The sequence below is a fragment of the Melanerpes formicivorus genome, unplaced genomic scaffold, assembly GCF_026170545.1.
Source record: "Melanerpes formicivorus ecotype bairdi unplaced genomic scaffold, bMelFor1.0.p_v2 SCAF_9, whole genome shotgun sequence".
Taxonomy (NCBI): Eukaryota; Metazoa; Chordata; class Aves; order Piciformes; family Picidae; genus Melanerpes; species Melanerpes formicivorus.
The window spans coordinates 14,927,388-14,953,851 of NW_027142361.1; the positions used below are offsets into that span (position 1 = coordinate 14,927,388).

Sequence of the window (26,464 nt, forward strand, 5' to 3'; positions counted from 1 at the left end):
TCCTTGTCCATCTGAGCACAGTGCTGGTTCATGTTTAGGTAACTTCAACGCCCTCAGGTCTTTTTCTACCGGGCACCTTTCCAGCCACTCTGCCCCAAGACTATAGTAGTGCATGGGGTGGTTGTGACCTATATGCAGGACCTGGCACTTGGCCTTGCTGGATTTGATGCAGTTGGCCTCAGCCCATCCACCCAGCATGTTCATGTTCCTCTGTAGAGCCATCCTACCCTCAAGCAAATCAGCATTCCCTCCCATTTTAGTGTAATCTGCAGATTTACTGAGGGTGCACTCAATCCCATTGTCCAGATCATTGATGAAAATATTAAAGAGTATTGGCCCCAGTACTGAGCCCTGGGAACACTACTTGTCAATGGCCACCAACTGGATTTATCTCCATTCACCACCACTGTAGACCTGGCCATCCAGCTGTTTTTTTTACCCATCAGAGCATCCACCCATCTAAGCCACAAACAGCCATTTTTTCTAAGAGAGTACTGTGGGATACAGTGTCAAATCCTTTAGTAAGGTCCAGGCAAACAATATCCAGAGTATTTCCCTAATCTGCAAAGTGAGTTATTTTCTTGTAGAAGGAGATCAAATTCATCAAGCAGGACCCTTGCTGACTGGCTGTGATCACCTGGTTGCCCTGCACATGCTGTGTAATGGCACTCATGATCTCTGTCATGACCTACTCCAGCCCTGAGGTCAGACTGACAGGCTTTCAGTTCCTGAGATCCTTCTTCTGGCTCTCCTTCTAGATGAGTATCACATTTGTCAGTCTGCAGTCAACTAGGACTTCCTGAGTTAGCCAGGACTGATGATAGAAAGTGGAAACAGTTGTTCTATGTGAAGACTTCCTGTGGTGGATTGTGTATCACGGGATAGGTGAGTTTTAAAAGCATTGCGTTAATAGATGTTACTGAAAATCTATTAAGGAGAGTTTTGCCCCAGGTAATTTAAAATATTTCTGTACTGACCATGTATTTTGAGAAAGGTGCAAGTATTCTGATGGTAACTCTGAATGGGATGTAGGTCAAAAGCCTGATACAAGTAGTCATATAATCACACCATCATAAAATTGGCATAGTTGGAAGGATCCTATGGAGATCAGCTAATCTAACTCCCCTGCTCGGAGCTGGTTGCTTAAGGCTGTGTCCAGTTGTGTTTTGAATATCTCCAAAAATGGGGGCTCCACAGCATGCCTGAGAACCCTCTTCTAGTGCTTGGCTACTCTCACAATAATTTCTTTTTCTTAATTTTAATTTGAATGTCATATATTTCAATCTCTGCTTTTTCATCACTGATCACCAAGGAGAAGAAGTGTCTTGTTTCATGTTTGTGTATGTTAGTTTGGAAAAGGAAACTACCAGCAATATGAAATTTGATGTGTCTGGTAACTTGATAATTTCTGATTGGTTTAGATACATGTTGGCACATAAAACAGTATCACCTTTTTAATTATTGGGATGCTGTCTAGTATAAATCTGTCTTACTGATTTATACTGTTTTTCCAGTAGATGGAGTCTGTTGCATATTATTTTACTGTCTTGCAGTGCTTCCTTTAGTATTACTGATAAATTAACTCTATGGGGAAGATTGAGGTTTACATTTTTTTTCTTCCCTCCCCCCCCCCCCCCCTATTGTGATAAACTGCAGATTTTGTGTTTTCTTCAGAGAGAAGTCTTTTATGTTATATGATAAATATGGTAGCTGTGAAAATTATGTTTGGAGCAAATAAAGAAATATTTTGTGTTATGTGAAGTGTTAAAAATGTTTTCTGTGAAAGTCATTTTATGAAATATGAAGTAAACCCACTGCTAACTTTTCCCAATTATTGAAGTGATGAGTGGTTTCTCTATAAAAAACTGTAGGGAGATGAGTAAGGATATAGGAAACTACTGCAGAAAATTTAGTTTGAAATATGAAATATTTCATGTGCCCTCTGGTAAGTTTCTTTTGTTTTGCTAAATGGCAATCTTTGCTGTCACTGATGGGCAACTGATTATGAGCAAGCAGTGTGCCCAGGTGGCTAGGAAAGCCAATGGCATCCTGGTTTGTATCAAAAATGCTGTGTCCAGTAGGAGTAGGGAGTTGATTGTCCCCTTGTACTCGGCTCTGTTGAGGCCACACCTTGAGAATTGTGTCCAGTTTTGGGCACCTCAATACAGGAGAGATGCAGAGGCGCTCAAGTGGAGTGAGTGCAGAGTAGGGCAATGAAGCTGGTGAAGGGCCTGGAAAATCAGTGTTACAAGGAGTGACTGAAGGAGCTGGGGCTATTTAGTTTGAAAAAATAGGAGGCTGAAGTGGGGGGGACCTCATCACTCTCTACAACTATTTGAGAGGACATTGTGGAGAGGCTGGTGCTGGTCTCTTCTCAGAGGTAATTAGTGAAAGAACAAGAGGGAATGGCCTATGATTGGGTAGGTTTAGACTGGACATTAGGAAAAAAAATTTCACAGAAATAGTGGTCAGGCATTAGAATGTGCTGCTCAGGGAGGTGGTTGAGTCACCAACCCTGGATGTGTTTGAAGATTGTTTAGGCATGGTGCTCGGGGATATGGTTTAGGGGTGAACTTTGCGGAGTAGGGTTATTGGTTGGACTTGATGATCCTCAGGGTCTTTTCCAACCTGAATGTTTTTGTGATTCTGTGATATGAAACTGCATTTCTGCTTTATAATGGAGGAAAGGCTTGACAGTATTTTTAAAACTATTAGAAAGAAAGGGTCTTTTGTTTATAGTCTTTCTCAGAAACTTTTATTTTCAGTCTTTGTCTGATTTTCATCTGTTTACTCTCTTTGACCCTTCTGATACAGTGGTGTCAGTGATTGTTGTACTTTAGGAATTCATATGACCACAGTAATGCCTTATTTAAGTACATGGCAGATCAGAAGCCATATGATTTCTGTTATTTTTAACTATATTCTGCCTTTTGGACTAGTTCTGAACTTGGATTCAGAATATGGATATTTGGCATATTGAGTCATCCAGATACTACTGTTAAAATCCTGGTAGCTGCTGATGTTTTGTCATGAGTCCTACACTTGCTACTCTTTTCCTGCTCTCCAGGAAAAAAAGAGATTTAGCTTGGATTAATTCTTAATCTGAGGTAGAGGCAAGTATTGTAACTTGAAAAAACACCATTAAGATGGATTTTCTGGAATTTGAGGACATCTTTACTTAGAGCTGAGAAAAATGTCTCTTTTTGTTTCTTTATAATTTCATTCTGGGAGGTGTAGGAGTTGCCATTCTGAATGAGAGTAGTTTGATCTCCTGTATTGGATACTGCCTTCTACTACTTCTCTGCCTGTGAAGCTGCAGGAGAACCTTGTGTTTGTTCATAGTTCTCTTGGCAGCAGGGAAGGTGTCATTCAGTAGTCCTTAAGAGCCAACTGAATGCACCAAAACCATGCATAGCTGTAGTAGGTGCTATTGTACAGAAGATCTGCTTAGCATAAGGAAAATGATCAGATCTACAGAGGTGGAAAGTCTAATGATGATCTGTGGAAGAATGGTTAAGAGCAAAAGGAGTAGAAGACTGTGTTGCATTTGCAGATAAAAATATAAGGCGACACAGGACCCAGTGGATATGACAAGCATATGAACTGTTGCAATAAGCAAGGATGCTGAGCAAGGACTTTTGCCCCTGAAATAGTCTGGACTTGTTCAAAAACAGGATACATCTGTTGGCCTGTCTGAGCAAGGAACCAGGACGTGCAACCGCAGGAGGTGGGGTTGACATTTAGCAAGTATCCAATAAGTAAGTGATTAGTAGGCATAATTAACTAGAATTGTATATAAGCTTGTCTGATGCTCTAATAAAGTTGGATTCGATTGATCACATTGATCGGTTTGTTGACCCCTTCTTGCGGCATGTGGCGCCTTGAATAGGGACCCCACAGAGTGGGTCCTGAACCCAAAAAGGAGGGTTCTGCAAATCTCCGAAAGGAGTCACGGCGAAGAAGGAAGCTGTGCCGTTCCGAAGAGGACTATCAGGGTTCAAGAGCGCGAAAAGCAAGAAGTATTCCGGTCCAGGATAGCAGTACTGGTGCTGTGTTTACCGACCCACAGAGAGGCGGAGGAAGCAGCAGAGACCGAAGACGCCGTAAGCCGATACTGCTCTGAGTCTGTGCGCACAGGTATCAACGAATAATAGATAGTAATGGATAGGCAGGCGGCGTATGATTTATTTAAGTGCTTTTTAGAAAAGCGAGGATGTAAGTTAGATTTTAAAAGGGAACTAATACCCATGTTAGAATATGCAGAGGAGTTGAAGTATTTTAGGGATCCTAATGAGGCATTTGAAAAGAGCGAGTGGAAAAAGTTTGGCCAAGACTTACGGTTGCGCAGGTTAGAGGAAGATAAGCAACCACGAAAATGTGGGAAGTGGTGGAAGGCAGTAATGGAGTGTTTAGATAGGCACCATGCTGAGCAGGTAGCAGCGCGGCAAGCTAGATCGCGTTTAGAATATTCAGACCCCAATGGGGCAGGAATAATGCATAATGGATTGCAGTTATCGGAGGAAATTCAAGAACAACTGATAACGGAGAAGGCTGCATGTGTTAGGGGTTTGGGTGGCATAGTGGCAGGTACTAGTGAAAGTAGCGGTGTCAGTAGCAAAGAGGAGGAATTTCCTCCGCCGCCTCACTTTTCTGAGTTGCCGAAAGATGAATTGACAAGAATACAGGAAACTGCGGAAATAGAGGAAGTAAAGAGAACAGAGGTTAACGATGGTTTAGGACAAAGAAACAGAGATTATTGGAGAAGGGTTGCAGGGCATTTACACGAGGAGGGAGATGAAGAAGGAGAATGGTGTAAGTTAGGAGATAAGCTTTTTGACAAACTGTGGGACTGGGTTACCATCAAGCTGCAAAAGCCGTGGCGAGAATGCATGAACTGTGTTAAAGCCTATGAACTGGAACAGCGAATGGCTGCTGCAGCTAGAGCAACTTTGTCAGGACGAGATGCAGCGCCAGGTGTATCTGAGTTGCAGCTGAAAGATGTGTTTGAGAACTATCAACCGATCGACCGGGGCCGCCCCCGATACATCTTGCGGCAACCACACCGCGTTTACCAGCCGTCACCACTGCCGTTTGCACACAGCGGGGAAAAAGCTGAAAAAAAGGCAGCTCAGTGTGTTCGACCCCTTTTATCAACACCTTCCTCTGACATTGCCAGCGACGGCTTGGATTCGGAAGGCAACACCGGCAGCGAGGAATTCAAACAGCGCCGACTTTGCTTTACAGCCCCTCTTAGAAAAAATGGAGCGCTTGGAGGCTCGCGATTACAGCGTTCCTACCACCGCACTCCTCCCGCGAGCCCTGCCGGCCCCCGCAGATACCGACGACTCCGACCAAGGCGGTACCGGCTGACGCACCACCGACACCGACAGCACCGACAGTAGCAGCAACCCAGCAGCGGCCACGACGGCAGCGGAGCGGCGGTCACGGCAGCATCCCCCACCCCTTTCCCCCGCAGCGGCTTTAGCTGCATTACTCTGCTCTGATTTAAAGCAACAGTACTCATTTTGTTATTTTTGATTGTAATGTCTTCTAGAGATTTGTTATTTAGAGTTTTGTTAAGTTTTTCTAATAAGCATAATGAATAAATAAGCATTTGGTATTTATAAGTATTTGGTACATAGTAATTGCAGTAAGGTGTAAGTACTTTGTAATGAGTTCACATTGTATGATTTTCTTTTGGTTCGAACATTTTTTAATTGTGTGCCTATAGGCATTTTAAAGGAGCTCCATGTAATATAGTTAAGGAATGTATAAACAGGTTTTAATTTTGGAAAGTGTTTTTTAGTTAATGTAACAATTTTATTTTTTTAGACACTGATTTGATGGATTAATTTTAACATAGTCTTTTAAGGTTTTAAGGATTTTTGATATTAGCATAAGTTAAGGGTTTGTTATAGGTATATTATGGAATGAGATTTTTGGTCTTATTTTGTATTTGTAATAGTTTTTAAGGATTATATATATATAATGGTACCAATAAGAGATTAGTATTACTAGGATGAGCAAAAATGTTATTGGGCAAAGCAATGAAGTTCTTTTGCTCTTGCTATTTGCCTGCAAGTTTTCTGTCTGTGAAGCTAGAGCCTGGCCAGATCTACCTTTACAGATTAAAGAAATCTTGCTATTATTAAACAATTTATGATTTTTGACCATCCTAGAGAAAATAAAAATGTGACATATCCCTAAAGCAGATTGTAAAACAGTGTTAAGGATTGTATTTATGTTTGAATCTTTGTAATGTGGTTAGGCATAATCAAGTATTTTTTGTTAATAAGAGGAGTGAAATGCAAAGATCGAAACTATTAAGATTTAAATTCTTTTTTTTATAATGTCTGTTATCTTTGACCATGTATTATATCAGCGCTGTTAAAACATTGTTATTAGTTTAACTTAAGCTTTGTACCTTGTTGGACAACAACCAAAAAGGCCAGCAGCAGTACCTTTGTGGGCTGTTGGACACCGGAGCCAATGTTACTGTCATTTCATCTTCGTATTGGCCATCTGCATGGCCGCAAGTGACATCATCAGCTGCAATAGCTGGAGTAGGAGGCTTAAAGATTGCTCAGTCAATGCCTCCGATAACTGTGTCACTGGATGGAAAAACAGCTTTTGTAGTCTTTTAGCAATATCGGGTTGTTGATTTTATTGATTGTTTTTGTTATATTGTTAATTTTATCTTGCTTGTTTTTATGTGTGAAGGATGTTAGGTTAGAATGATACAGTTTTGTTGCCTTTTGATTTTATTTGTTATAGAGTTAAACTTTGTAGAAAAAGATAAACTTTATTATAACATGTGTCAACAATTAACAATAACCAGTAGTTAATAAGAACTGTGGAAACAACTTATTTACAACAATTATTGAGATAACAAAGAATGGCAGTAACAAAACCAAGGAGAACGGCACAGATTGAGACACCAAACAGTGAATAAACTAACACTCTAAGCCGCCTTCGACCAACCACCTCCACATCTGGACGCAGCGTGGTGCGATGGCAATGGGCGGTGCCAGCTCTCCTCTTGAGAAAAGAAGATATCAATCATAAAAAAGGGAATGTTTTTGATTTTTTTTTTTAATCACCCAGAGCCTTAACAGAACTAACCTTTTTGGTTGTTGTGGAGGGCTAACAATTGCTACTCTAGGCCTCTCCTCCCTGGTGGGTGACAGTGGCCTAACAGCCTAATAGTGAGAAAATATTTCAGTGTTATATTCAAGTTAGGAAATATTGTTTGGGTTTTTATTAAAATATTGTAGAGAAACGTTACCATTGGTGGGCTGGCTGGCATTTCAGAAAGCTCTGGAAACAGATCTGGGGTGGTCTCGTCCTCTGGCGGTTGCCATCGCTTCCACCTCGAGTGGTGACACCTCGTGATTTGGGTGTGAGAATGCGCAAGTTCAGCCCTGCGCATGTGCCATAACCCTTATGGTTCAGCCATGATGCTGTGACGCATGTTGAAATCAAGGCCACAACTAGCAAAAGGGTTTATGTTTTATACGATTGTTTTAATTGTGTTGTATGAATTTGTTAGATCATTTAGTCTCAATGCGTAAGCATGTTTAAGAACTGGAATAGAGAGTAACATATTTGTAGAGTGATAATAATGGTTAGTTTAAAGAATTGTTTAACACTTAGGGCTGTATATTATAATTGTTTAATGATTGTATGATTAGAGAAATGTTTATATGGATTTAAATGTTAATTTATTAGTTTGTTGTAATTTTAAATAGTTATAGGAAAACTTAAAATCAATTATAGCACAAAATACATTTTAATGTTAGGTTATAAAAACAAAAGAGGGGAATTCAGGTATTATGTTATAAGAAAGAATAGTTAAAGCATATTATGTTTTAAAATTTTTATTTTATATGTGATTTTAAATGTGATTTAACAAAACTTAGAGAGGATGTAAGAATTATGGAAGTTTTAGTTAGGAGAAATTTTAAATAAAAAGAAACAGCATTAGGTTAATGGTGAGTATCAATAGGACCCAGTATCTTTTTTTAGCAGAAACAAAACACCTTATGGGGGCCTTGATTTAAGCTTTAAAGAAAACGGGGGAAAAGGGGTCAGGAGAGTGTATAGACCCGAGTGTTAGAATGGGTATTTTTACCATTATAATCAAAAACAACTATATAACAAAAAAAAAATAATTTTAATTTTGGTAGATTTGATAAGAGGCCTAAATAAGACATTGACATGGGACCCACAAGAACTGCAATTATTAGGTTCCATGCAAATTAATAATTGAAGTAGCAATGGAACCTGTTTTCAATTTATAAATTTTGAGAATTGGACAAAAAATCATGTTTTTTTTTTATTAATAAAAATTAATATAATTGGACATATTATTGTGGCAATCTGACAAAAGAGTCAGAAAGTGCCCTATGCCAATATAAAAAGCCCAGAGCATTGTTTGAAGGTATATTTTTAATTTGTGGAGATAGGGCCTGGCAAGGTATTTTTGTATTACCACGAGGAGGTCCATGTTATCTAGGCAAACTAACAATGTTGATGCCAAAATATCGGGATTGGCTGGCTATATTGAAGCCTACTAAACGACAGAAAAGAGCATTGACTGTTTTAGATACTGATAGTTGTAATGATAATGTACAGTTATGGTCAATTGTAGCCAATGCATTTGCTTTAATTTTAGCACCAGGAGTAGCTGCTGCTCAAGCATTAAGGCAAATAGAAAAACTTGCTTGTTGTTCACTTAAGCAGGCCAACATAACTGATGAAGTTATACAAGAGTTGTTAATGGATCAAAATAGCCTTAGACATGTTTTGTTATAGAACCATGCCGCCATAGACTTTTTATTATTAGCTTAAGGCTATGGATGTAATGATATTGAGGGTATGTGTTGTTTTAATCTTTCTGATCACAGTGAATCTATTTATGCCAAATTGAGCTGGCTTGAAAAACATTTATAGCAAATTCAGAAAGATACTAGTGTTTTTGATTTTTGGTTATAATCAATGTTTGGTGGATGGTTTAGTTGGATAGGGCCTTTGATTAAAAAATGTTTATGCTTTTTGTTAGTTGGGCTTTTGATATTAATAGCAGCAAGAATTATTTTTCACTGTATTATGAAACAAGTTAACCGCACCATAGAAACATTTGTGGTTGTTAAAGAAAATGGGGGAATTGTGGAAGAATGGTTAAGAGCAAAAGGAGTAGAAGACTGTGTTGCATTTGCAGATAAAAATATAAGGTGACACAGGACCCAGTGGATATGACAAGCATATGAACTGTTGCAATAAGCAAGGACGCTGAGCAAGGACTTTTGCCCCTGAAATAGTCTGGACTTGTTCAAAAACAGGATACATCTGTTGGCCTGTCTGAGCAAGGAACCAGGACGTGCAACCGCAGGAGGTGGGGTTGACATTTAGCAATTATCCAATAAGTAAGTGATTAGTAGGCATAATTAACTAGAATTGTATATAAGCTTGTCTGATGCTCTAATAAAGTTGGATTCGATTGATCACATTGATCGGTTTGTCGACCCCTTCTTGCGGCAATGATCTCCACAGGTGATGTTAATCTGATTGTCTCTTCTTTTGAATTAATTTTTCTCTTTAGTTTTCCTATGTGATTGTCTTGTCATGTACTCTACTAACATAATTACTCTGGTTTCATGTAAATTATATTTTTAGCTTGATTTCCCATGAAAATTATACCTGTGCTCTCTGTCCATCTCTGCTCCCCTACTAACTTATGAATCATTTACCCAGGTTTCAGATAGATTTGACAGGAGTTGAGGGGTGAAAAATTAGATTCCTGCAGGTTTTGTGAAAATTGGTAGCTGGATAGATTTACACATCTGCTGAAGGAAAAGACTGTAGATGGGAAATGGCGGTTCTGCCTGTCCTTGCCAGCTGATCAGTTAAAACATTTTGTTGGCCAGGCATGGCATACACACCACAGATGTATTTATCTTATCCTGTTCAGCTGAAGTGGGGAAGAACAGAAGATACTGGGAGAGTTTTATGAGAACTATTGGGAAGAACTTCAGTTGAAACTGTGGCAGGGGAGGTATGGGGAAAGCAGGTGACTAGGGCAAGGAAATGCTGGGGATACTGCAGCCAGGGTGTTTTTTCTGGAAACATGCTTCATCTCTTATGGAACTTGACTCCTTGTTGACTGAAAGTGCCCAGGTTCTTCAAGTATTTGTTTACAGAACAAATTATGAGGAAGACTATAAATGTTGTATACACATTTTTTAATGTATTTGTCAGGCCTGTGCATTGAGTGCCTTTCATGTAGATGAAGAAAATTGTGCCTTTTAAGGGGTTGGTTTCACAGTCACTTCAAGCGGGTCAGTGTGTTACTACTAAAGGTGCTGTCTTGCATTTTCATTGGTTGCATATTCTCACCATCCTCTGTGCCAGCACTGCCATTCATGAGTTGGGAGGCTCAACTGAAGATGTTGAAAACTAACTCAGAAAAAAACAAGCCCAACGTAATGTTTCAGACTGATTCAGTTCCCCTATCTGTTTTACTGCAGGAACAGTAGTGCCAGCACAAATGAGGTAGTGGAAATCCTATATCTGGCTGTGGAGGGAGAAATGGCTTTGTCTGTTAGTAGAAGCTGGCACCTCATTTTGCTTTTTAAGCCATTGTGGAACTGTGCTCTGTTCTTTCTTGCTGCTTATCTCTGACTGCAGTTTGGGACTTTGTGACTAAACACTCCAGAGACTTTCAAGTGGGCTATTCAGTGTCTCTTGGTAAGGAATGTGGAGCTAGTGGAAACAGCTAAATTACTGTGGCAGATACAGATATATCCTGGATGCTGCCGAAGAGTGCGTAAATTGCTGGTGATAAGTGCTTTCTCAAGGCTTTGAGTTACTTTACACACAAGACATCAGAAAGAAGTTTAGCGGTTTGATCTTGGAAGAGAAACTTAAAACATGTGCCTTGCTTCAAGTGGTTCTTGATACTGCACATAAAATAGTTTCATAGTTTCATTCAGGGTTGGAAGGGACCACAAGGATCATCTAGTTCCAACCCCCCTGCCATGGGCAGGGACACCCCACACTAGAGCAGGCTGGACAGAGCCTCATCCAGCCTGCTCTTAAACACCCCCAGGGACGGGGCCTCGACCACCTCCCTGGACAACCCATTCCAGGGTTTCACCACTCTCATGGTGAAGAACCTCCTCCTCACATCTAGCCTGAATCTCCCCACCTCCAGCTTCATTCCATTCCCCCTAGTCCTATCACTACCTGAGATCCTGAGAAGTCCTTCCCCAGCCTTCCTGTAGGCCCCTTTCAGATACTGGAAGGCCACAATTAGGTCACCTCGGAGCCTTCTCTTCTGCAGACTGAACAGCCCCAACTCCTTCAGTCTGCCCTCATAGGAGAGGTGCTCCAGCCCTCTGATCATCCTTGTGGCCCTTCTCTGGACACGTTCCAGCACCTCCACATCCCTCTTGTAATAGGGGCTCCAGAACTGGACACAGTACTCCAGGTGGGGTCTCACCAGGGCTGAGTAGAGGGGGAGGATCACCTCCCTCGACCTGCTGGCCACACTTCTCCTAATGCAGCCCAGGATCTGATTGGCTTTGTGGGCTGCAAGTGCACACTGAGAGCTCATGTTGAGCTTTTTGTCCACCAGCACCCCCAAGTCTCTCTCTTCAGGGCTACTTTCCAGCCAGTCACTGCCCAGCCTGTATTTGTGCCTGGGATTGCCTCGACCCAGATGCAGGACCCTGCACTTGCTCTTATTGAACTTCATGAGGTTGGCTTGTGCCCACCTCTCCAGCCTGTCAAGGTCCCTCTGGATGGCCTCCCTTCCCTCCAGCGTGTCTGCTGCACCACACAGCTTGGTGTCATCAGCAAACTTGCTGAGGGTGCACTCAATGCCACTGTCCATGTCCCCCACAAAGATGTTGAATAAGACAGGTCCCAGGACTGATCCCTGAGGGACTCCGCTTGTCACTGGCCTCCACTGGGACATGGAGCCATTGACAGCCACTCTTTGGGTGCGGCCATCAAGCCAGTTCCTTATCCAATCTATATCCATGGTGATCTTGCTTGCCATGAGAAGCTCCTTTGGATTTAATCCCCAGGAATTCTTCATGAAATAACAACAGAGAATGTACTGTTTGATGGATGTGAGTTTTATCATTTAATGACAGAGGATTCACTTTCTCTAATGGACTTTTAAGCAGTGCAGAGACATATAGGAGTCTTCTTTTCTGCTGCATGAAGTGAATTTGTTAGCCTCACACTGTTCTACCCTCAATATACTGTAGTAGTCAAACTACAGAAATTTCAAGAGAAACATCTGCTTTGACTGCTACAGCTTCTCATTAGGGTTCAGCCATATTAAGGCAGATGTGCATGTTAATTACTAACAATTTTTGAATCTTCTAATATATCTGCTTCCTTTTACAACTGCTAATCTATATATAGTCTGCAGTTCTGTTACTGTACTGCTAGATTTAGGGGACAGCAACAATGTGTACCTCAACTCTGAAGCTCCTGTGTCATTCACCTGTGTTTGAGATCTGTTTTCCTGAGACCATGTTAAACAAAGGTTGCAGTTACCTCTAGATCCTCCAGATACACTTAAAAATATGGAAAACATCTGATTGTTTTTTGTGTTTTCATATTGTGTTGGGTTTGTTTGGTTGGTTAGTTGGTTTTGGTGCTGTCACTTTTCTTTAATGTGCAAGAACTGTGCTCAGCTTTGGACAGGAATGGAGTGCATCCCTAGATAAGGATGCTTATTTCACCAGAAGATGTTGTCATTACTTGGTGTCTCTAACCTGAGCATTTCAAAGCAGAACTTGTGGGCAAGAATTCAGAATTTTTGAAGGTTTCATTTTTTCTTAAACTTAGAGGAGCAGTCCTTCTGAAGTAAGTACATAATTTCTTTCCTAATTATACAAGACCATCTCTGGGAGAAATACTGTCTGATAAGTTAGATGCAACTTGTGGTTAAACAGGTTTTTACTGTCTTAAAAACAAAATAAAAAGTTAGAAGCTAGAACCAAAGCATGGTTCCTCTTGGCAAATCTATAGAGGTTATATGAAGATGACAGAGAGATCAGCAATTCAGAAGGCAAGTGAATATATTCATGTGTGAATAATTGGTATTATAATAGTTTGAGTTGTAGAAACTAAGTTCTATAAAGCAAGGTGTGACCGTTTGAGGCTGTGCCTTTAAGAAAGGGACAGTGCTGGGACACTCTGGCTGAATGTTTTGGAATAATAATGAAAGCAATCAGATATTCTAAACTAATTTCATTGGTAGATTGGTAGAATGCAACTTTGAGTTCAGTTGGAATTTTTCTCAGTTTCTGTCCTGCTTTTCCAGCCTGTCTGCTTCTGAGCAGCCAGAGTTTGACCTTGGATACCAGATAAGCACTAATACTGCATGCGCTTTTTGAGGCCTAACAAAATTTCATCCTTATTAATTACCTTTTCTCTCTCTATAGCCCTTTTTGGGGAAAAAAGGGAGGTAGGGGGAGAGAGGGGAGTACAGAGGGGGAACCCTCCTCTGTCCAGAAGAGGGAGTTTTGTTCCTGTATTTTTTTTGTTGTTGTATATTTATATATATATATTGTAAATACTGTATTTTGTGTATATATATAACCTGCAGTTCATTTTTGTTTGTAAAAATAACATTCCTTTTGCTTCTCCGACTGAGTTAGCTGTGGGGTTGTGGTGTTGGTTTTTTTTTTTTTCTCTTTGTGGGGGAGGGGAAAATTTTACATTAGCTGAGTTCTGTTGACTAAGTGTGAGTGAAAACCCAAAGTGGATTGGTGGTTTTTATTAGTATGAATACTAATAAATGCTAGGAGGACGTGTTCTGTGTGGGGAGACTCATGGGAGGAAATTCTGAAGTACAGCTGTGCTTCTCTGAACACCTGTCAGTTGTTTCTCAACATTTGTACCTGCATGGAGCTTGTCTCTTCAAAGCAAGATCTGTGTAACTCAGTGTGAGGTTGGTCTACCACTTAGCCCATAAATCAAAGCAATGTACAAATACCAGGAACGTTATGGAGCTGCTCAGCAAAGGAGTTCATTATGAAATGGAAGAAAATTCATTTATCTTTGGAAACTATTTGCTGTGGTATTTTCAATTACAATCAGTTGGTTGCAACTTCAGCAATATTGCAAAATTATGAGCAGTCCCACTTGAATTTGAATGTAGAAGTTTCAGTTTGTCCTAATCTCTCTCTTAGTCTTCTGAGCTGTGTCTTGTTAGTGCTGTTGAAAAGGATGTTGACAATGGCATTAGGTTTGAGTGGTTTTCCTTCTGTATTTGCTGATTGTATTGTAAATGTGCCCCTAACCCTCTTTCAGAATGGTGCTTTAGTTGTATCTATCTGCAAATAGGTTGGTAAAAAAACAAAGTAGTTTATGGTGTTTCAAAGGCACAGCAAGGAATAGGAAAAATGAAAAATGCAGAAATAACGAAAAGGGGATCATACACTCACGTTGCTTCAAGTTGAGTTGCATAATATGGGTGGAAGGCACTGGTGGTGAGGGTAGTTTAAGAGCCTATGCTTTCCCTTCTTACAGGCTTATTGGAAAGATGTGGATGTGTTTGAGGTCTTATTGTAGGCAGGGTTACTAAAAGGTCTGGTTCTAAATCAAAGATCTTAATTTTTTTTCAACTTGCATATTGTCAGTGCAGTCAACTTGAGTGCAGAGGTGGGAATGAATGGAAGACTGAGGAGGTTTAGCTGATTTCAACAGCAAAGATGTATTTGAACTAACAATGAATATAAGTTGAAATGAGAGGTGCTGACTGGATATAGAGCAAAAAGCCTTTTTACTGTTGTGAAAATTATGCATCGGTATGGGATGTCCATGAAGGCTACTTAGTCTGCATCCATGGAGGATTTCAATACATGGTTGGTTAAAGCCCTGTGCAACCTGATCTGCTCTCATAGCTGACCCTGTTTTGAGTAATAGGTTGAAGTAGAGACTTCCTGATGTCCCTTCCAACTTGAATTGTTCTATGAATCCATGGACTGCACTTCCATTTGTTTGGTTTTCTAACAATTTCAAATTACTGTGGGTATAGAAAAGGAAAATGAGAATAAATGTCTTTAGACTCTGCATTACCCAAACCAGAATGACTGACTGAGCTCTACATAACTGCTTAGCTGTTTGCTTTTAGTGTTTTACCTATGAATGGATATATATAAAATACATTAAACAGGAAAGGCTAGCAAGACTTCCTTGTTTCCATGGTTCAGAGTAGGAATTGTTTACAACTGAGTGTTCACTTCTTAAATTTCTAGAATTCCTTGGTATTGGTTATTTGCTTACTTTGAAATCAATAGCTTGTTTTTTCCTTGAAATATGAACGCATTTGATTGCCTTGCGCATATTGCAGCACATTCTAATATCCTGGTTTGTTTACTGAGGAGTTAACAGTGCTGAAACATCTGAAAGTTTCTCTTCTGTAATTCAGTTCGAATAAGGAGAAAATCGAGGCGGCGTTCACAGTGGGGCAAAGGCATTATTAAGAAGAGGAAAGTCAATAATTTAAAGAAAGATGAAGATGATGCAAAGTTTGCTGATGATGAAAATCATGGAGAGGACAGCAAATTGCTGGAAAATGGAGAGCTAGAGATCAGCACTCACTGTATTGAGGAGAATGGGGAGGAAACAGGAGATTTCTCTATAACGAATGATGAATCCTCTTGTGATATTATGGATATAGATGCAGAGCAGAGACTTAACAATGGGACATCAGGAAAGGAAAACAATTTTGCATCCACAGAAGAAGAGAGCTCAAATGAATCTCTATTAATAACCAACACAGTTACCCTGAGTGCTGAAAAGCAATTAAGGAAGGACTCTACATCAAAAGGGGACTGTGTGAATGGAGAGACATCTGTACACAGCTCAGAGGATAAACCTGTTCCTGCATGTCATAATGGTAAAATGGAATCAGCTGATGCTGTTTCACCCTGTGACAACAGCAATGGGTCTAGTAACAAGCAAAAACCTTCATCTGAATATCAGCCAAAGGAGAAAACAGATGCTTTCAGTGAAAGTCAAAGAACTGATCTAGTGAAAGCTGAATTACCACATTGCAGCAATAATGAAAAAACACTGCAGAGCACAGACATTGAAACTAAAGATGCTGAAGCAGATAAAGAAGGTAAAGCTTGTTTTCAATCTTTCTGTCCATATCTTAATGCCCAAGTTGAATTATTTTTAATTATAATAGCCTATGTTACAGTTATATAGTAATATTTTATCAACTCCTGTCTGAATCTTTTAGTATGCTTACAACATTCAATTCCACATAAATTACAAGTCCACTCTTTAATGTTATCTTAGGCCAGTAAGTATATCTCCATACTTAATGTTCTATTTATTTTTATAGGCTTTATGGTATATATTGTAAATGGTGAGATAACATGTAAACAATTAAAGATCTAAAAAATACTGTAAGTGCACATATATATATGTATGTATATTTTGGTCTCTGTTCTATCTTATATGTATTTTGATCTATGTGTTTCAACTTGTTTTATTAGAGATTCCATGAGAGTAATATCACTGACGTTGGATAAGAGACCATAGAAATACAGAATGTATTCCTTTAAAAACATTTCCTCACAGCAAAAGTTAAAGCAGTTTAACTCATAGCAAAAGCCAGATAAACTGTTGTTTATCTACTGGAAAAGGTATCTGGCTTTGGAGTCAACACAGTAACAGTGCTGCAGGAAGATAAGAAAAGGAGAAAGAAAATTCTGTGGTGCATAAAAGAAGGGGCCACGTCCTTTGAAGACAAGAGACATAGTTTCCTCAGGGAAGAGAAATAAAAGTCTTATGCATGATTGCCTTTTTAATTAGCATTTCAGAATTATCTGAAGGAATGAAATCTTTACTTCAAAAAGTCAGCACTGAGATTTACAAAGTAGATGAGCTTTAATGAGAGATCTAAATTATGAGAATATCACTATATACATGTTGCCTGTGTTTGTACATACATATGTCCTCTAAGGGTAAGGAGAATAGTAGAAGAAAGGGTGTCAAAATATCAGAACTATGATGTGTGTTAAGGACATTTACTATTCTAAATATAGTATATCTTTATTAGGAAAAAAATAAATTGTTGAGGAGACAAACAGTGAAAGGAGATTAAAAAATACCTTGTTGTCCAGAACATGACTGAACAACGGTTTTAATACAGAGGTGGAAGAAAACTCAAATGTGTCACAAAAGCATGAAGATTGAGGAGTAGAGCAGATGTTAGAATTACCATGGTGATGAAATCATGGAATACTTTGGAGAGAAAAATGAGTATTTGATCCACTTAGGCAGAAAGATTTTGAGCATTAGCTTAATGTCTGAACTTCCCTTAGAAGCTGTATAATTGGATGCTGCTAAGTAAAAATGATACAATAGGAAAACTGTGACTTTATTTTCTTAGTTTGAAAGATGACCACTTTCATGCATGTTTCTTGAGCTGTGATTTTATGCACCTGTAAACATTCAGAATCCTGCAAAGCTGATGGATAATGTGCACAATCATGCATGCTTGGCTCAAAAAAACCCTCAAGAAACCAAAGAAGCAAAATCGAGCCCAAGTGAAGAAACAAGATGTTAATTTTGAAAATCTGACAGTGCTGATAATTGTTTTTCAAATTACAGGGGTATTCAAAAGCAAGAAAACTCGAAAAGTCATTATGGAACAGTCAAAACCCACAAGTTTGGAGCAGGTCCCAGAGGAACCATCGGATCCCTTACCCTCTGTGGTTGTTGACCATGACAGCCTAAAGGTAATGGAACATACCTGCATTTTTTGCAGGTATGTGTTAATTGGACATACCAGTTACTCGGGAACTGCTGGGTGCCTAGTGTCTCAAGATCGCCTGACCTTGTTCTCATGGGTGACTTCAACTTGCCTGATATCTGCCGGGATCTTAACATAGCAGAGAAGAGGCAATCTAGGAGGTTCTTAGAATGCATGGAGGACAGCTTCTTATCCCAGGTGCTGTGTGAGCCTACCAGGGGCAAGGCTATGCTTGACCTCCTCTTCACCAATCGGGAAGGGCTGGTGGGCGATGTGGTGGTAGGAGGGTGCTTAGGGGCCAGTGACCATGAGATAATTGAATTCTCATTATTTGGCCAAGCTAAGAGGGGTAGCAAGAAGACCTCCACTCTGGATTTCCGGAGGGCGGACTTCAGGCTACTCAAGGAACTAATTTCAGAAGGTTCCTTGGGATACAGCCCTTAAAAACAAAGGGGTCCAGGAGAGCTGGTCCTACTTCAAGGAAGAATTGTTGAAGGCGCAGGGACAGGCTGTGCCAATGTGCCGGAAGATGAGCCACCGGGGCAGATGGCCAGCCTGGATGGTTAATGAACTTTTAATAGAACTAAGGGAAAAAAAGAGGGTGTATCACCTTTGGAAGAAAGGGGAGGCAACCCGTGAAAAATTTAAGGATGTTGCTAGGTCTTGTAGGAAGAAAATTAGGGAGGCAAAAGCGCATTTGTAGCTTAGCCTGGCCTCTGCTGTGAAGGACAACAAAAAGTCCTTCTATAAATACATTAATAGCAAGAGAAAGGGCAGAGACAACCTCCACTCCTTGGTGGACACGGAGGGGAACATTATGACAAGGGATGAGGAAAAGGCAGAGATACTTAACACCTTTGCCTCAATTTTTACTAGCAGGACAGAATGTCTTCCAGACAGCTGGCCTCCAGAGCTGGCAGAAGGAGCCAGGGAGCTGCACAGTTTTCCACTGTTCCAAAATGGGGTAGTTGGTGATCTGCTCAGCTGCTTGGATCCCCACAAGTGCATGGGACCAGATGGGATCCATCCTAGGGTGCTGAGGGAGCTGTCAGAGGAGCTGGCCAAGCCGCTCTCCATCATTTTCCAGCAGTCCTGCCTCACTGGAGATGTCCCAGAGGACTGGAAGCTGGCCAACGTGGTGCCCATCCACAAGAAGGGCCGGTTGGATGAGCCAGGGAATTATAGGCCTGTCAGCCTGACCTCAGTGCCAGGCAAGATCATGGAACAGGTCATCCTGAGTGCAATCACACAGCACTTAGAGGATGGCCAAGGGATCAGGCTCAGACAGCATGGATTTAGGAAGGGCAGGTCCTGCCTGACCAACCTGATCTCCTTCTATGATCAGGTGACCCGCCTGGTGGATGTGGGGAGGCCTGTGGATGTAGTCTACCTGCACTTCAGCAAGGCCTTTGACACCGTCCCCCATAGCCAAATCCTGGCCAAGCTGTCAGCCCAATGCTTGGACAGCAGCACTCTGAGCTGGGTTAGGAACTGGCTGGATGGCCAAGCCCAGAGAGTGGTGGTGAATGGTGCCACATCCAGCTGGTGGCCAGTCACTAGTGGTGTGCCCCAAGGATCAGTGCTGGGCCCCATCCTCTTTAACATCTTTATTGATGATCTCAATGAGGACATTGAGTTGACCATCAGTAAATTTGCTGACGACACCAAGCTGGGAGCAGGACTTGATCTGCTGGAGGGTAGAGAAGCTCTGCAGAGAGACCTCAACAGGCTGGACAGATGAGCAGAGTCCAACGGCATGAGATTTAACACATCCAAGTGCCGGGTTCTGCACATCGGCCACAACAACCCCATGCAGTGCTACAGGCTGGGGTCAGAGTAGCTGGAGAGCGGCCAGGCAGAGAGGGACCTGGGGGTGCTGGTCGATGGTAGGCTGAACATGAGCCTGCAGTGTGCCCAGGTGGCCAGGAGGGCCAATGGCATCCTGGCCTGCATTAAGAACAGTGTGGCCAGCAGGAGCAGGGAGGTCATTCTGCCCCTGTACACTGCATTGGTTAGGCCACACCTCGAGTACTGTGTCCAGTTCTGGGCCCCTCAGTTTAGGAAGGATGTTGACTTGCTGGAACGAGTCCAGAGAAGGGCAACAAAGTTGGGGAGGGGTTTGGAACACAAGCCCTATGAGGAAAGACTGAGGGAGCTGGGGCTGCTTAGCCTGGAGAAGAGGAGACTCAGGGGTGACCTTATTGCTCTCTACAACTACCTGAAGGGAGGTTGTAGACAGGCGGAATATGGTCTCTTCTCCCAGGCAGCCAGCACCAGAACAAGAGGACACAGTCTCAGGCTGCGCCAGGGGAGGTTCAGCTTGGATGTTAGGAAGAAGTTCTATACAGAAGGAGTGATTGCCCATTGGAATGGGCTGCCCAAGGAGGTGGTGGAATCGCCATCACTGGAGGTGTTCAGGGGGAGACTTGACAGGGTGCTTGGTTGCATGGGTTAGTTGATTAGGTGGTGTTGGATGATGGGTTGGATGCGATGATCTTGATGGTCTTTTCCAACCTGGTCTATTCTATTCTATTCTAATTAGGCGTGAACATCTTTTTCTCTTCCCCTGTATGTATATTTGGTGGAAAGAGCTGTGGATTGGAAAGCAAATTGGAATTTGTGCCAATGGTTTTGTTGTCTACTGAACTCCTAGTAGTTAATTATCTTTCAGTTTTGTCTCTGTTTAAGCAAAGTTACTGCAATATTTACTGTCTTCTGCAGTAGAAACTAGCTTGACCTACTGTGAAATTCAGATCCTGTGTTCAGTAGATTACAGATGATAATCTCTTTTGAAACAATGTGTTGAAAGGAAAAAAAAAATCTTACATTTTACTCTCAGCTACTATGTAAACTACACACTTCACCTTTTGTTTATGAGCAGTTCTACATGTTTTTTTGTCCCTCTCTCTTCTTTTATTGTCCCATTTTCCAATATAGGTGGAATTCCAAATGTGCTTCCATTTGGTGGTACTTAGAATTTCATTGCAGTGTGAGTTCTTAAAAATGTCTGCTTTAGCTATCAAAGCAGTTTTTATGGTTTACTTTGTCCTAATTATTGACTAGGATGAAATAAGAGAAAGTATTATTCAGAGAGTATAAACATTGTTGCAGCTATACTGAGTATGAAATCTAACACAGGAAAAAAGCGTGGGTATAAGCAGTGAAGTGAAAGAGATGTTGAATCCATTTTGGATCTCCATAGAAGCAAAGGCCTTGCTAATATCCAGGTGTAGTCCATTTTATTTGAGTGTGTCATTCCAAAGTAGTGCTTCAGAAGGAGACTGCATTTCTGATTTGTCCCTTAAAAAAATAAAGTTACAAAAAGGTGATTATAAAACCTCTTAACTTTAGCTTTTTGTTGTTGCAACAGAAACTGCTTGATTTGGTGGTTAAGAAAAGCAACAACCTGACTGTTGACCAACTTGAGAGATTGTATTCACTCCTCAGTCAGTGCATCTACAGACATCGTAGAGACTATGACAAATCACAGCTGATAGAGGTGATGTTTCTTTTACTCTTTTTCTGAATCTTGTGAGTGTTTTTTCAAGAACTAAGTTGATTATTAGTGTGTTTGTTCTAGCAGGCAAAAGCTTTAAGTAAACTTTGAGGAAGGTATCGATAAACCGAAAAAAGGAGGTTATTTCTAGCAATAATTTTCTACCTAAAAGAGTGGAGGAGGAAAAGGAGAGAATACAGCAGCATGGAGAAGCACATGCTATCAGAGTGAAAATGGCTACTTTGTAGGCACTCTGAGCCAAAGTCACTACAGTTACTCTTGCATTTGTGTAAATAGGCCAAAAAGAGTGTTTACCTACCTCTGCTCCATGTAGTTCACTGCTTGTGACTTCCAGACAAGACCTTAAAAGTTTGCAAACTTTCTCTAGATTAAGTATACCCTTGAGACAGTCCAGTATAGCATGTTGCAAGCCAGTTCTCTGCTTTACTATCATCTTTTGCCTCTGAAGTGTTTGTTATCAAAGGCCTACTGTCTGTATCAACTGACGTTGTTCTAATTGAATGGGTTTGTATCAAGTTGCTGATAACCAACCCTGCTGAAAAATGGACAGTAGTTGCTGGTTTCTGGTTGGATCACTGAACACTATGTGAATATTTTTCTCCATGAATATTTTACAACTAAACCTGAACAGGCCTTAGTGTGGGATATTGTAGAGTTTTCACAAAATACTTCTCATACCATTTATGTGCTATGCCTCTAGCATCTTCACCTAAAAATATATTGATGATCTGTGCCAAATGTTAGGTAGATTAAAAAGGCATTCGTCCAGCAGGAGCATGTTGAAACTGATCTTCGCTTTGATTCTCCAGATGGTGCAGATAGGTGTTTACAGCTGAGTCACCAAGGTGACTTATGGCAGAGGTGTGCCATAAGACTTGAATTCATGCAGTGTGCCATTGCAATGGTTTCCTAATGCATATCAAATAGACTTAGCTTTTCTTACTGGACTGTCATAGAGGAGTGCTTTTCTGCATTAATACTTCTTTAATTAGTTCCTCTTTTACTGTATCTTGATACTATGTGGCAGCTAATAAACAGAAATATCTATTTTTTTATTAATTATTTGTTCAGATTTTTAAAAAGTGTCCTAGTAAATGCTGTTATATAATGTCACTTCTGTCTGAATTTGTATGTAATTGTTGCTCTGTGTGTCTTGCAGGAGATGGAAAGAACAGTTCATGTATTTGAAACATTCCTGTGAACTCATCAGGATGGGTGGGTTTATCCTCTCAAATTGCTCATGGAAGAGCAGTCCTCTGAGCCATTCAGTTTCCATTTGCACCAAGTATGTGCAGAGCCTTGGTCTTAAGTGCTCTCTCTTTTTCTTTCTGTTGAATTTGGTGCTATTGTCTCAGGTACCTGAAACCAACCAGCCTACAAGAACCAAACAAAACTTCATATAGTTGTATCTGATATAAATAAAGAATACAGTGCCACAGCTTGGAAATTTTGGTGCTACAGAAACTGTTCTCATTTCTGCTCTTGTTCTCTCTACATGCATTATCTTTGGGGAAACTTCAGACAAAGTGGAGACCAACACATAGAAGAGGACTGGAAAGAGCAGATCGCAGTTGAATATTTTTAAGTGGGCAACCTTTCTTTATTTGGTTTTTCCAATATTTCTCTTCTCTGGGGTAACAGACAAACAAAATCTGTTCTAAGAAGGCAATGAAGCATTGTGGTAGGAATCTTGAGTAACTGGATGTACAGTAATTTGAAGATGAGGCTCTCTAGAACTGCCTTTAATGTGCCTTTTAGTCAATTGAGAAAGATAAGGCTCATCAGTTGGTTTGGATTATAGCAAATGGCAATGTTAGAATGCTGTCTTCAGAATGAAGATCTCCAAAAGGATGATTTGTGCTCTCTTCATTGGGTGGCAACCAGTCATGGTTCTATAATGCCTGTCTTGCTCTGAAGAACTAAACTAAGACACACTGAAAAAGCCACACACTTTACCAAAATGGTGAAATTCCTTTTGCATTGCTAAAAGTGAAGCATTTTCCCACCATTTCCTTCCTTTCAATTTCGAGTTCTTTAAGAAAACCAAGTTTAATACTAGTAGGCTTCCTTTTGAAGTTTTGTGTTTGTAATATAGCTTGGACTGTGCAGTGCAGGTAGAGTTGGTCAAAGTCCTGGAGCCCAAGATCACTTGAAAATAAAACTTAAACTAGGCTTCACAACTTTGTTTGTGCAAAGCATTGTTAACGCTGAGGGGATTGGAGGACAGCCTTTTGAATCAATCTGTTTGGACCAAAGTTCTCTGGGTCTGAATTGTGTAGTTCACAACCTTTACGGTCTGTCAACTGGAGAGAACAGCCTAGGCAGATTCGAGAAAAACATGTTTGATTACAAGCTCAGCATTAAAATGCTAACCTGGGCTATTATATTTTCAACCTACGTGGAAAGTGTTTTAGAGTTGGCTGGTGTTACCATCGTTAACCGTTCATTGTGACTGTCCCTACATAGCTGCGGAAGTGTCTTTCCAGAAATATGCAACACAGTGTGATTAGTTTTTAATTAGAGAAATCAGTCTTGGACTACTGCAGAGATACTGAGCTACCTCAGCTTTTTGTATTTTAGTTACCAGCAGTGTTTATGGAGGACTGTAATCACTCTGCTCCCATTTATAAACTGAAGCTAAGGTACTTGTCTCCACCTCCATGGCTAATAGTAGTATAGTGCTGCAGAGAAACAAAGCATGGGCCTTGGGCTACTGCAGTAATCCAAAGTGCTTTGTGTATTATGCTTAAGCATCAATCTTAGATCTTCTTCTCCCCTGAATGCTACTGTTATTCTTTATAGCTAATGGCAGAAAAAGGTTTTAAGCATTCATGTACCTTCATGTTTTAAACATTCGTGTACCTAGAAGTTGCACCTTCTAAATGCAACCCATGCAGGAACACTGTATTTTTTAGGTGGGAAAGTGCGATTAAAACCAACAAAAACAAGCAGGAAAAAACCCCACATTTTAAATGAGATTCTTTGATCTCAGATTTGATTATGGGATTTTTTTTTTCCATGTTTCATTTAGTATTTATTAGCATCATACCTGTTTGAGATATTTTTGTCTCTGGTACATTAACAGCATTTTGTATTTTGATGGAAATTCTTACAGACTTTAAGATTTGATTAAATAAAATGTAGCAGATTTTTTGTCGCAAGTTTCTGATAAAAGGGGTTTTTGCAAGTCTCAGGTTCTTGCTGCAGAATTTTTTAAAGATATTTATTCCAGTTTCACTTACTCGAAGTTTTTGTTCAAGTAACAGCAGCACTTGTGGCAGATAAAACTGCATACCTTTTTAAAATGATGATTAAATGTATATGATTAAAACAGTTGAGAATTATAGTCACCTGTGAGTGTAAAAAGCAAGTTTAAGCTACTGCCTAGCATTAAAAATGGTTCTGAAAGACCAGGTTTCTAAAGGAAAATTTTTACTGTCAGTTGTTGATTGAGGGGAAAACCATAAGAGGCACCTTTACTAACTGAGGAGCTGCCATGGTGTTTTAGAGATATGTAGCTGATACCAGATGTTCTAGTGGACAGCTTACCTAAAAATTATATACTCGCCTTCCTAGCCCAAATAACCACACTTCAATTTTTGTTTTCCTTTACAGATGTCTGGTGGTTATAGAGTTAAACAGCTGTTAATCTATCCATGTGGTCTAAACTTGTTTACTCTTTGTATGTTTTCAATTTTTTTGCCATGTAGCACTGGCAAGAGTTTGTACAAATTGACCTCTCTTCCTTGTTTCTTGTTATGAAAATTGCAAATAAACTCCTGTGTGAGTCCTTGTGCTGGGGTCAATGAAATGTGACCAGCCAGAAGAAAGGAGGTTTCTCTCTGGGGCTGGTGGGGTTGTCTTGGAGATAGTAGGAGTTGCTCTTTGATGAAGTTGATGGCTATGGAGTTAATTGTATTTGCAAGCTTGAATCTTGCCTGTGATTAATTTTTTTGTTTTGTGTCCTCTGTATTGTTACTTGATTTCCTCATATGCCAATGCATTTATAGGATTACTGGGTTTTGTAATATCTTGTCTTCCTTTTTTTCCTGTTTTGTTATTTTGTTGTTGGGTGGTTTTTTGTTGTTGTTTGTTTTTTAATTAAGTTGGTGGGTCAGCTTTGGTTTTCCCTTCAGTCTCCTGAATGGCAGCCGTGCAGCTGATAGCCATTTGTTTTGTTCTTATTTTGTAACTGCAACATAAGCTTGAATTTGGGCTTGTACTTGCATCTTTTGTATCTTGTACATTGGGTTGTTTAGACATTGGGGAAGTCCTGTTTGGTTCCATTAACATGTGTCTACTTTGTGGATTAAGTAGACTTCCATCACCAACTATGATATATTTTGGATTCTATAGTTTCATTCAGAACTGTGTTTAAATTGATGTTTTGTATTTTGACTTCATTTTACGTTAGTTCGAAGTTATTTAATTTTTTTTTTTAACTTGTGGAAATTTTGAGCATTTTACTGTAATTTGTAATATAACTGCTGTGAAATACTTGAATAAAGATGACAAGAAAACACAGCTTTATCCCCCTCAGAAATGTGTTTAAAAGAAATTATGCCTCCTAGCTCATTGCAGCTTGTTCTTACCAGACCTCCTTGATTCCACAGTTCACATTTTACTCTGGGATCCTTGTTGCTCAGTCACTTCAAGCAGTTTAATCCATAACTTCTGTTTTCGGTGTTTATCCATTAAAGAGAGAAAAACCTTCTATTACTAACTTTGAACAAAGAAGCTAAATTGGTACTGCACATTGGTGAATGAGTGGTGGAATTACAGAGTTAGGCTCTGTGCTCAGAAAGGGTTTTATGTTCACTTGCAGGGTACCAGCCATCCCTGCCAATAGCACATCAGCAATCCAAGTAACATCAGATCTCTCATTAGAGGTTTATTAAGTTCATCTTTTAAAAGGAAAAAAAAACAACAAAGCAAAAAACCCCAAACCCACAAAAAGTGATAGCTTTCTTTCCTGTTTGTCAGAGTGGTTCTTAGTTTTTGAGGGTTTGTTGTTTGTTATGTTGTTGTGTGGTTGTTTTTGAGTTTGTTTTTTTTTTAAGACAAACTTTTAGTATATATATAGTATATAGGATACATATATATAATATAGGAGAGCAAGCTGCTAGAGGTTATGGAAATGTAGAATCAACATC

At 40.2% G+C, this 26,464-nt stretch overlaps 1 protein-coding gene across 3 annotated transcripts in view; it reads left to right on the plus strand.

Annotated features, from left to right (window-relative positions):
* ATAD2B (ATPase family AAA domain containing 2B) overlaps positions 1-25,104 on the plus strand; it is a 111,690-nt gene extending 86,586 nt beyond the window's left edge. For all 3 annotated transcript variants that reach the window (XM_068143142.1, XM_068143143.1, XM_068143144.1), the window contains 4 exons: positions 15,455-16,150; positions 17,653-17,780; positions 21,165-21,293; positions 22,471-25,104. In XM_068143142.1, coding sequence (XP_067999243.1) covers positions 15,455-16,150; positions 17,653-17,780; positions 21,165-21,293; positions 22,471-22,512 — 995 coding nt within the window. In that variant the 3' untranslated portion in view covers positions 22,513-25,104. The remainder of the gene's footprint in view (positions 1-15,454; positions 16,151-17,652; positions 17,781-21,164; positions 21,294-22,470) is intronic.
* The last annotated feature ends 1,360 nt before the right edge of the window (positions 25,105-26,464 follow it).